This window comes from Triturus cristatus, chromosome 11 (assembly GCF_964204655.1).
Source record: "Triturus cristatus chromosome 11, aTriCri1.1, whole genome shotgun sequence".
Taxonomy (NCBI): domain Eukaryota; kingdom Metazoa; phylum Chordata; class Amphibia; order Caudata; family Salamandridae; genus Triturus; species Triturus cristatus.
In genome coordinates, this window is record NC_140594.1 from 324,269,520 (window position 1) to 324,281,752 (window position 12,233).

Here is a 12,233-nt window from a genome sequence, read left to right on the forward strand (position 1 = left end):
GGAAAAAGCTTCTGCAGGCATCCAGAGCTTTATGGTCTCCCAAAAACGTGCAATGCGAAATTATCAGCTAAGTCTAGGTCATGATGATGACGACGTTCAACCCGGCCTGCATTTTCAGCTGCAAACACGTAGCATGCTGGGTTTTGTAGTTTCACATTTCTTGTTTTTAAGTATGAATCTCCACATTCCCCAGGCTCACAGGTGTTGGTTAAAGACCCCGACTGGGTGGAAGTCATCGGACTAGTAGACCTCTTATAGAGGGAGCGCTCATTTTCAGAGCATAATTAAATACTATTTGAATGGGACTACCACTATTTGAGGGCACACAGTACATGGCTGTAGAAGAATAGAGAGGTTTCCGGACAGGCTATGTGGATGGGCAGCGTCAATACCAAATCACAATTCGACTTACATGTGACTGACTCTGTCATTCCCCACCACGTGGCCTGTGACTGACCCTGCCCAGCCCTATCCGTCTAGAAGCCTCATTCATTCATTTGGGTGTTATACAGGGCACAGGCCTTACACTCAACGTTCACGTTGCTAAACCCAGCGCCAAATTCTCACTGCACACAGAAACTGACTTACACCACACAATAAGTTATGAAAAGCACATAACTAGGACTCCTGAAACTTACTTTCTGCCTATCTTTTTTAGTCGCACTTCCTGTTGGTTGCCCTGATTTTTATACTTCACAAAACATCTCTTACAAAGAGTTCCAGACGGAGGCAGCATTAACAAAACAGGAGCATCACCACGGTGGCAATGGTAGGTCGGAGAGGAAGACATAGGAAGCAGATTGCGAAGGAAAGGTTAGGGGCGTTTAATTCTAGGGCTTGGAACCTACTGCACAAATAGGGGACCTGTTAAGCGAAGTACCAGACGCAATGGAGCGTGATTTGAACTGAAATCTGACCTCAGCTGGAAGCCAGTGAAATGTCTAGAGTCCGAAGTGGGTGGAGCATTTGAAATAATTTCTTATCTAACCCAATAGTACTTAGGAAATATGACTATCCACACCACAATATTGTGAATGTAAGCATTACTAAGAATAGTAAACCTATACTTGCCTAACTTCATACCTATGTACCTTGAATAAATGCATATAGTAGGAGGCAGTTCTTTCAGATAGCTGGCAGCAAGATTTGGAACACTCTGCATTTAAAAGTTAAGCGGGCACCATCTGAGGCATCCTTTGGAAACAGCATCTAACCTTGCTTTTTAGCCGGGAAACATCGTTTACAACGCGGGGATTACATCGCGATGCCATTACATCGCGGTTTTTACAACGCAAGTCGTTACAACGACTTGCGCTAGATGGCGCTTTAGGACAAGGAATAGTATAATTTACTATCCAACACCTTCCCTACTGTACGTAGACTGGAGTTGGAATTGTAAATTATACTACTCCTAAGTCCAGCGCAAGTCGTTGTAACGACTTGCGTTGTCAAAACCGCGATGTAATGTACCGCGATGTAAATGTATGCGTTGTAACTTCATACATCCTTTTTAGCCTATGGTGCATGCCTTCCATCTGAATAGCCTTTCCCATTTGGGCAGAATCTTAGTGCTGGGCAGTGGTGTATCAACGGGGGGCAGGGGAGCGTGCGCCCAGGGCGGCATGAGTTTTGGGGCCGGCAGGCTCCCTTCGCTCTTATATGTGGCCGCTGCGGGGCGGCAAAGGCAGGGAACGCCACGGGCGGCAAAGTGTCTAGCTACGCCACTGGTGCTGGGACACTTCAGAAGTAGCCATGCACTCTACAAATCTGCTTATTATTATTATGAATTATTATTATATCATTAAGTTACACATAAGTCGAGTTAGGAACAGCAATTCTATACTTACTTTTATATACTTACCTTCCCAGTATTGTGGCAGTCAACATTCATTCACCATATTTTTGTAGGATGACAGTGCAAATACAATTTACTAGTAGAATATCGATTTAAAGTGCAAAAATACTGAAAGTGTCAGAACTTAAAGGAGGAAAGCCAGTGAGGTTACAGAAGTTGAGGGTAGTGGTCTTCACATTTTGTTGGGAGGGTGAGGAGATCTGATTAGGATTTAGGTTGTTTGTTGTACAGAGATTTATGAGTCAAGGCCAGCACTTGCCTTTGCAGTTTTCTCTTGGTAGCCAGTGGAGTTCTTTATGAATCAGTTTGTAAGGGCCTTGGGTTTGGCATTTGCAAGTAGTCTTTAGCTGGAGGTTAGGGAGTTTGGAGATTCTTCAAGTTGAACGAGTAGGTGACTTCAAGAATAGTGTTAGCAGTGGTCTAGTTTAGACATAATTATATTCTGAGTAGTCATCCTGATGTCACTTTTTTGTATACTTTAGTGTACCACCCTAAGTGGAACGGATATCCCCAGGCATTGATCCCAGGCACACTGTGTCACTGGAACCAAGCTATACCTGGCTGATGAGCCCTAGCTAGGGCGACACTGGTTCTAGGTTGCTTGCGTTCCAGTTCAGGGAGGACCTGGCTTGGCATTTCAGGCTGGCCTGTTTCTACTGGAGCAGGGTCCAACCTGAGGTGGCATGGTGGGCAAAACAACAATGGACTGGCATGCGGCCTCAAGTTATTACCAATGGCTTAGATTAGTTCAAGTATTCCATCCATCACTTTACTGTATACATTTTGTATACTTTAGTCCATCCAGATGTGTGCATAGGAAATGCTTCTTGTTCTGATTAATGGGCCAGTTTCCTGACGAGGTTATTTTGTTTTGTTTTATGTGAACTGCTAAGGATAGAAGGACCTCTCACATATCCACAGCTGGCTTTCAGCCTCACAGAGAAGGGCTCGTGACACTATTGCATCAGCACATTCACATCATAAAAAGTAGTTTATTTGCATGGATCAGAAATCCACGTAAGTGTCCTCTCTCACACAGGCAACTGCAAATTGTGTAGATCCTTGGAAGTATAGTGAGTGCCCAAAAAACTGTCCCTTGCCAAAATGTGCAATACTTTCAGGGTGCACAGGGACCGTGGACATACCTGGCAGCCTCACAGGGCCAGGGATTCAAGGACCACAAGAATGAAGGGGTGCAACCTTGGACTGCATCCTATACTGCCCCTGTGGTCTCTGACAAAGGCAGAGGAAGAAAGGGGTCACTGGCCAAGAGAGAGTACTCTTTTATATCACAGATTACAATGTGCATTGGTAAGGGAATCAGATTGTTCATAAATGTGACAGATTTGGGGTGCGCTACTTAATCAATCACCTTGCTCAGTGCTGTCAAGAGGTGAAAACATCGGTGTTGAAAAACCTTCCACAAAAAAAGTGCTCTTCTGCAGTGTTTTCTGTAGTTTCCTGACTCACCCAATGCCTCCTTCATACGGCTGTCTGTGACTGGCACAAGGTTTGGTAATTGGGCTCACAGACAGTGGCTGACTCTGCCCTACAGGAAGTACACAGAGCACGCCTGACTAGAAATCATGTGAGGAGATGATGTGGAAATACTTAGGCAGGGAGTGAGGGGGGCGAATGTCTCAATAACAAGGAGCTCAAATGGCAACTAAAGAGCAGGAATCCCACTCTGTTATGGGAAGCAAACTGCAGGTTTTATGATCTCTCCTCAAACCCACTGAAGCCATCACAACAGTTCTCACAAGCCCTGTAGTGAGTCACATGAATACTTACATCATTAACCACAAAAGTTTGTCAACTCTTTCTGCTGGCACAGCAGGGTTTGGAGAGCTATTTCGGGATACACCCAACCCTCATGTGATGTCGAATTAATTCACAAGACTGACTCCAGAGAAGTCTCTGCTTCTGTGCTCCTCCTGTCAGCATTAACTTTGCAAAACTCAATTCATGAAAACAAAGTGATCTGGTGTATAAATCAATAGTTACTATTTCTTAAAAATAAAACGCTAGTAAGTTGAATATCGTATACTAATAGCACTAGTGGACATTCTAGAGGCCATTATCATGAGATAGTTGCCTTCCAGCAGTTATCTCATTGAGCATTAAATCTCAGCATTGATGCTTTCTAAGCAATGTCTTTTCAGAGGCATTATGATGTACAGCACAATATTTATTTCCTTAACAGGATTAAGCAACAGAAGCAACCGGAAAAGCTGTTCGAGTCAATTTTTGTCTCGTGGAGTGTTGTTATATCACAAACTTAAGATTTCTGGAAAACAGGACTGTATAGTCAATTATTGCTGATGGTACTGATGATTAACTAGAAAAGACTGCTTATTCCACTGCAAAATGTCAAAAAAAGTTTATTATAATTACATTGCATAGCTTCGGCACACTGCTAACTGAAAATCAGGAAGTATCATTTTTATTAGAAAAAACATTGCATGCAGACATATTGACTCGAAAATCTTAGAACTCATTTTTAAGACACCACTAAAAACCTTATATTCAAAGCTATTTTCTTGTCGCAAAGGCTCCGAATTGCTAAATCAGAGCCTTTGCACCGCAAAATTGCTTTTGGGCAAGTTCAAAACTCAAATTGGGTTTCAGTAACTCTTTCCCAAATCACAAAATAGGTTTGAGACTACATTTCGGATTGCAAATTGAAATGGGCGTGTTTAGGGCGACTCTTTCAATTTGCGATTCTTTATGGTATGTACCAATAATTTACGACAGTAATTGCTAGGTTACCAATACGTCAAAGGAGAAGGAAACCCACTTGCAAATGGGAAGTTGTCTCTTAGGGATGCATTCGCCTTTGTCAATATTGTAAAAAAACATGTTTTACCACTGCTTACTTGTAAAATTACTTGTAAAATAGATTTTAGAAATTATTTTCCTTATCTGTTTTTAAACGCATCCTGTTTTCTTATAAGGAAAACAGGATGAGTTTTTTTTAAAAAAAAGATTGCTTTATTTAAGAGAAATCACAGATCTGGTGTTCTACTAACCCGAGCAGGCCATTATCCCTGTGAGGAAAGCGATTTGTAGTGGTTCACAATTTCTGACCTACCTCATGCATATTGAAGAGGTAGGTCAAATTGAGACTCCCTACGAATCAAAATGTTGTGATCCAACATGTTTAAACATTTGTTAGTTCACAAAAAAACCAATGTATTCGGTAATGGTTGTTGCGCAAATTGCGACTACTTTAGCCAAATGCATTAACGAGCAAAAGGTCATATGAGAAAATGGCTAAATCGGGAAGAAGATACCACGTAATTTGGATCGGCTGCTAAAGCGGTAGATTAACTCAGCAGTAGATTAATATATCTGCTGTAGAGATCTGTATATTGCCTGAGGGTTGTACTGCTGAATATAGACCCCCAGAATATCGTGGTATAAGAATATTGAGGACAAAATATTGAGGTACAAATTATTGAAAAGCAAGTGCATATAGGGGAAGTATAGATTTACTATTCCAAACTCCAAATCTATGTACAATGAAGATATGCACATATCACCAAGGTACAATTATGTGGAGTTAGGTTTAGAAAATCTAGACTTACTTACCTGTCAAATGTTTATATTTTATATTTTGATCTCAATATTGTATGCCATGGATACTGTGGCGTCGATATTCAGGGTGCACACCCTGAGGTATTTGTATTTGGATACAGACACGGTCCAATAAGCCGTCTATCCTTCTAATGTCAATAAACTCACATCAAGGCTGTAGTTTCCCTATATCAGGCAACTGTGTCTCTTTTTCACTTGATCTCTCTGTTAGCAATAATAGGCCTTGAAAGTCATGGGCCATACACAATAAGACTGGAGCTCAAGGTTGAGCTGAAGCTGAATTAGGATGAGTTTATCACACAAACAGCTTCTGCTACTAATCTTGGAGTTGGGAAAAGGACATTCGTACACACTGCTGCTGCACATAATGTCAGTCATTGTTCTTTGTGATTGATGAACCATGTAGAGCAACCAGTCCTATAACTCTTCTTTGCTTTAAGGAAGCTTGCACTGTATGCAAGTGAAGCATGGTGAACACATTTTCAATACTCCAAATTCAAAGCTATGTGCACTGTAGAGAGTGGAGGAAAGAACAGGTGCAAAGGGTGAGGATGCAGGGTGTAAAGACGAGAGGAGACTGCAGTGGGGAGCACAAGGCACATGGGTGTGGCATGGTGCAATAGGCAGAGGTGCAGGGTGCAATACGAGGGAAGACACACTACAATTCAGGAGCGCAGGGCGTAAAGTGGACAACAAGGTGCAAGGGTGATGTGCTGGGTGTAAAGACGAGAGGAGACTGCAGTGGGGAGCACAGGGCACATGGGTGTGGCATGGTGCAATAGGCAGAGGTGCAGGGTGCAATACGAGGGAAGACACACTACAATTGAGGAGCGCAGGGCGTAAAGTGGACAACAAGGTGCAAGGGTGATGTGCTGGGTGTAAATCAGCAGTATAAGGGTCACCGCTGAGGGGATACCCAGCCTCTTACAGATTTGTGATCATGTCACGCCCTGTAGCCTTGCAATCATACCTTGTCACTACTCTGAATTGCAAGCATTATAGCACATATCCCAAGGTACCCCTTTTTCGCCGCTTGAGGGGCTCTGTTGTGCTGGCCCACTCACATCACTATGGCCTCCACATGAATGGTTTCCCATACTCTTGTCGCACCAAACTCGGGTCTGCTCCACATTCTCCGGCCACTGTGAGTGCAGGTTTGTACAGATGAGAAGCTCTGCCCTTATCGACTGTACTTACTAAGGACAGGCTGGTGCAAAGTTGGCTGCGTAAGGGGCTAGCATCAACCCATCACAGCAGCTTCGTCTTCTTGTCCCAGGACATTATAAGTGAAAAGAGTGGAACGTTGTATCATGATCAGGGCTGTCCTACTCCACACCCAGCAGCATGGTGTCTATTTGTAAAGTGCACTTTGACCTGTGAGGGTATCCTGGAGCTGAGCAGGTGAATGTGCCTAGCCCTGCCTATGGGAGGTTGGTTAATTATAAAACCAAGGCTTCACCTTTTTGTGGAAGCCAAGAAGAGAGGAGGACGCTCTGATGTGGAGTGGAAGCCGTTCCATGCTTTAGGAGCATTGTAAGAGAATTATCAACCTGCTAGTCTGGTTCTGTGCATGGGTGGGATGCATGCGAGTAGGTGTCCTGAAGAGTGAAGGTATCTGGGTGGTTGGTGAAGGAGGGGTCTGAGTTGTGCAATGCCTTGAGCGGGTGTGTGAGGAGTTTGAATTGAGCGTGTTTGTGTGTCAGGAGTCAGTGGAGTTCCCTGAGTTGTGGTGTGATGTAAATTCTATGTGGGAGGTTGAAGATGAGTCTGGTATCCTCTTTGAATGGATGCGAGGAGAGGCAGGAAAAGTTTAGAAACTGGCTCATTGTGGGGAACAGTGGGCCTGCAGTCAACAAACAGACTGGCGCCACAGACGCACATCGCATTGAAGTTGCAGTGCAGTTTGTAGGAGAAGCTGGATTTGTGGAAGTAGAAAAGTGGTGTCACTCACGCAGCTCTCAACCCTTTACTAGACACACAGGGCATATTGAGCTGTGCACGTGGAATCACAGCACTTAATACTGCATCCTCTTTCCTCACTATGTGATCCAGATAGTGTTCAGTTTTATTTTATGCTTGCCTGCCTGTGTTAGCCGCATTACGTCAGGGCACGCAAGTGTACATATATCTTTACACTTCTTGACTCAACAAAACTCTGCCACACCATTACCCTCCGACCATGGTTAACACATTCTGGGGACATAAGGAAGTCCAAGAGTGGGCTGGCTGTCCTGTTTGGTTCTGGTTGATACTTAACCCTACCAGGAAATGTCCTCTTAGCTGCATTTAGTATTGCCTTGTCGGGGATTTGTCAGCCTTTCAACCACTCCGAATAGGCCCCGGTGTTAAGACTATTCTGCATGGTTTCTGGTTGCCAAGCAGAATGGCTCCGAGAGCACCTTCCTGCGGCTCTTGTGAATGTCGATAAGCTTGCCCTAGACTGCAGATTTCTTCACCATTAGCACCTTCAGGAAAGGGAAGGCAAATCGGACCCCCCAAAATTCAGATGTGTCACAAGATTTTGCTTTACCTTGGCCAGACTGAAAGGAACATTTCACCCAGAACCAGTCTGAGAAACGAAGCGAAGACATGAGGTCTACTAAGATATAGAAACGTAAGGAGATCACCAGGAAAAGTCCCGTGTGTGCCTCATGGATTCTATCAAAGAGCAACATCTGGCGTGAATTGGGTGCATGGTCAGCCATCCCAGCACTTTATCCAAAGTGAATTTGAAGAATTGTCACGAAAAAATGTCCATTTGCTGCTCTCCCGTCTGATCACCAATGGATTGTGTTCCCTTCTTCCCTCCAGTTCCCTCTGAGGCTTGCGGGCTGTTATACCTCTGGCGTTCGTTTTCCCTTCTCCACACTCTGAAGACATAGGTCATGTCCCTGTGTGTGCTTACCTCGCTTCGCAGCCTTTCCCAAGTCCCCCTTGGGGACTCTCTTTCCTAGCGCATTTATTTTTGGACGGATCATATAAACGACAAAGGAGTGAGACTTATGACTGACCCCAAACCTCGTGGAGACTGAACTCCATCCACAGCCTGAACAAATCACCTTTTGTCTAAACACATTCTCCCCACAATCCTGACCCCCCTGCCTCCCACTCCAAGGCCCTTAGAGGGCTTCTCAAATTACCTTCATGGAAACCATGCATGAAACGGAGACAGTTGTATTTTCAGTGTTTACTGTTAATGGGGTCTTGACTTGTCTTATTGATGTCTTTTTACATTTTATCGCAAATGTACCATTTTGTAACTGCAATAAAAAAAAAACATGAAGAACCAAACAGACTGCCTTTCTATACCATTAATATACATTCAAGATAGCTTTATCGTGAGATAATTGCCCGCCACCTATTGCTGGGTTTAAGCCAAAGGCGCATCATAAGTGACAAGGCCAATTGCTTCAAGATAATGACCTCTGACACAGTCACTTATGCTGCTGCACTGCATGACTCTGCGCTGTGGAGAACTAGTTCTACTGCCTCTTGTTGCCCCTTTTCTGGGCACGGTGAGTGGACTGTGCGGCATAAAAACGCCATTGTCTGTTTTATATAACTCTGCAACTGGACGACTGCAAAGTTAATTGCATGACACTGACCCGACAAAGGACATTTTTAGCTACAAGACTAGATCATGACACAGGAAGCACATTTCCTATAGGGGGCTGTGAAAAGAGATAATACAACATTCCTTTTCGTGAAAACATTTCACAATAATGTCGATAAAACAGTTTAAAAAAAAAATCACCCACGTGTTTGACTTGGTAGTGGTGCATTTTTACGTAAATCAAGGGAGGGAAGCTAGCTGTCTATTGATCCAACAAGCCCGTGTTTGCTGACTTTCCTGGAGGGGCCTGTTTTATGCTGGCAAACGAAAGTGCTTAGAGCTTTTGCCTCAATGTAAAACATTGGTTGTTGTTGAATTAAAGTGTGCATGTCGGCAGTTTGTTTCACGATTCTGAGAGGAAGCTCCGAATAAACGTTTGTGGTTCATGTTGTTTTTCTTTTCAAAACACACAATGTTGGGATTTCTGTCACTTTCCATAACTTACAATAATATATTGAAATTGTTGGCTTTTGAGGCTCTCTTAGAACAGACACATTCTGCTCTACAAGTCATTCAAGTGAGGCTGAGATCCAAACGAATGCCAAGGTCAGGCTCCCTCGTCCGGCTCTTGACCGGTAATCCTGTGCACGGAAGAACACACGCACACGTGCACACAAGTTACACTGAGTTAAGTGACATCTTTGTGTAAATACGCACGCGCCGCACTCTAAAAGTAACGCCCCCATTCACATACCATACATAGAATCTGCCTACTGAAAACACTCTATATTCTGACCTTGCCAATGCGTATGTCGATCGTTGTGAACACTCACTATATTTTATAGACATCCCTCCTCCCTCAGGCACCGAGCACATGCCTAAAAGTGTCCAGAGTCCTCTGCACACGCCCCCGTCATGCACTAAGGGTAGTGTACAGTGTCCATCCAATAAGTATATAGAACGTCGTGCAAATCAATATACAAACGGAGTCACAATCAGTATATTAGAATACAGACGCGAACACGCTCAACAGACATCTGGAAACACTTAGAAATACAGAGCCGCATGCACACTTAAAATACCGACTTCCCCTCACGCTGGCCACGCCCAGCAGACCCCTAGCACACTGTCCCTAGTACAATACCCCCATGTACATTCAATAAACGCCAGTATACAGACACCCCGTTCATTTAGCTTATGGACCGTGTGAGTTCTCAGTGAACGCCCCCCCCCCCCGATATATCTTCATTATAGAGAGTCCTCTACATAGATGTACAGCCAAACACACACTATACACAGCACCCTTGTATTTAACGCACAGACCCGCTTGCACACTCGACACGCAGGCTCCGTGCACACTCGATGTACGGACACCCGTACACATGCTGGGTACTGCGTACGGTGCGCATTCATTACAGGGGTCGCTTCCCTGTTTAGCCAAGATATCCTGCATATAAATGAGTATTGGAAAAATTACCATTCAAACTCACTATTTGCGCACATACATGCATGTGGTGTACAAACGCAAAGATACATTGTTACACAGAAGAAGGCGCCAACTCTGCACAAGGGTCTCCATCTCAAACTAAGTGCACATTTTCCAGTGCACGCTGAGTATACCGCACCCTAGACATTCGGTATGTAGACAATGGCACATATGTAGTATGCAGACCCCAGACAGTTCTGCGCGCAGCTCCTGGTGCGCGCTTTTAGTCTGTAGACCCCTGATGCACTCAGTATACCGCCCACGTGCACACTCAGTATACCGGCCCTGCCACACATCATTACACTGACCCCCTGCAAATGGTGTATCAAGATCAGGGGCACTAGATGTGCACACTCAGCATCCATTTGCTTCCATTTGACACATAGCGTACCGTCTTCAATGCGCATTCAACTGGGAAGCGCAGAATGCGAACTATGCTCTCTATACATGCCGGTATAGAGCCATCCTGGACGCCCAGTTCACAGAACGACGTTTGCAAGTTCAATACATAATATACAACATACCCCCTGCACGCGCACGACGTGTATATTGACCTACCCTGTTGATTTGCACACGTTCCTCCCGCGCGGGCTCAGCTCCTGCGCCTTTGCACAACATACTGTGAGGACCAGGAGGGCCCAGACGAAACACCACAGTGGGGAGCACTCAGGGGCCCGAAGGGTACAGCTCCGCCGGTTACCGGGCGCCGGGTCGGCCTCCAAATCCATCTCCAGGCAGATCAGAACTGAGCCCGAAACTTCTTCCAGAGACCCCCGAGCTCACGGGCCCCCGCCAACATCCGGCGTATTCTTCTGACTCCTGGTCAATCACTCCGAGAAAAAAAAGCCACCACAACAAAACCAGGCTCAGCCGAAGCACAAAAACGGGAGAAAATCCCACGATTCACATCCAGCCCCGACCAGCGGAGAAAATAACGGTTCCTTGTGACAGGCAGCAAAAGAAACAGGAAAAAAACACGCACGCACAGTTCCCATCCAGCGGTGTCTGCTCTCCCTTCAGAAGGAATTCCGGCAAAGACTTGGGCTGACTGCTGCTATGAGGGGAGAGGGAGGGGATGTTAGATCTCAGGGAGGGAGCGAGCCAGACAGAGCTGGGGGGACCGAGCTACAGCCTTCGATGGAGGGAAAGAGAGAAGTGCCTTATTCACACACGGTGCGCAGAGCACGCGCTTCCAAACTCAGGCAGAAGAGACGAGTTTACTTCACAGAAAGGGGAGAAATGGTGCTAAGTGTGTGAAAAAAGAGAGCCTTGAATAGCAGGCGCAAGAAGAGAAATCAGCTTGATACAAGCAGGGAAAGGGAGGGGAGCACAGGCAAGAGAGAGACCAGCTTCAGTCACAGAGTGAAGGAACGAGAGAGCACGCATCCACATATTAAACGAAAAAGAGAACACGCTTCTTCCATGATGAGGGAGAGAGAGCATAGAAATGAAAAAGAAGAGATGTATTCCAATACGGACAGATAGCGCATTGAAAGAGTCTTGCCTAAATGTGTAGCGCCTATACACATGCCCTACGTGATTCACGAAACAGTGGAGCTTTAGCACACATACGAGAGAAAGACAGGCTAAAGTGCACCCGTGTACAACGAGAGATTGGAGGGTGAAGTGTGAGTACTCATTCCTAGGAATGGAACTAGGGCACACTTGAGGAGAACGGAAAACAGGGATTCACTCACATGGAGGGTCTGAAAGTTCCCTCATTGGCACGCAGGAAAAGAGAG

At 45.1% G+C, this 12,233-nt stretch overlaps 1 protein-coding gene across 1 annotated transcript in view; it reads right to left on the minus strand.

Annotated features, from left to right (window-relative positions):
* Window positions 1-11,498, minus strand: part of SCARF2 (scavenger receptor class F member 2) — a 521,508-nt gene extending 510,010 nt beyond the window's left edge. Inside the window, exon 1 of the mRNA XM_085636388.1 lies at window positions 11,050-11,498. Within this exon, the coding sequence (XP_085492514.1) occupies window positions 11,050-11,219 (170 nt within the window). The 5' untranslated portion in view covers window positions 11,220-11,498. The remainder of the gene's footprint in view (window positions 1-11,049) is intronic.
* Between the last annotated feature and the right edge of the window lie 735 nt (window positions 11,499-12,233).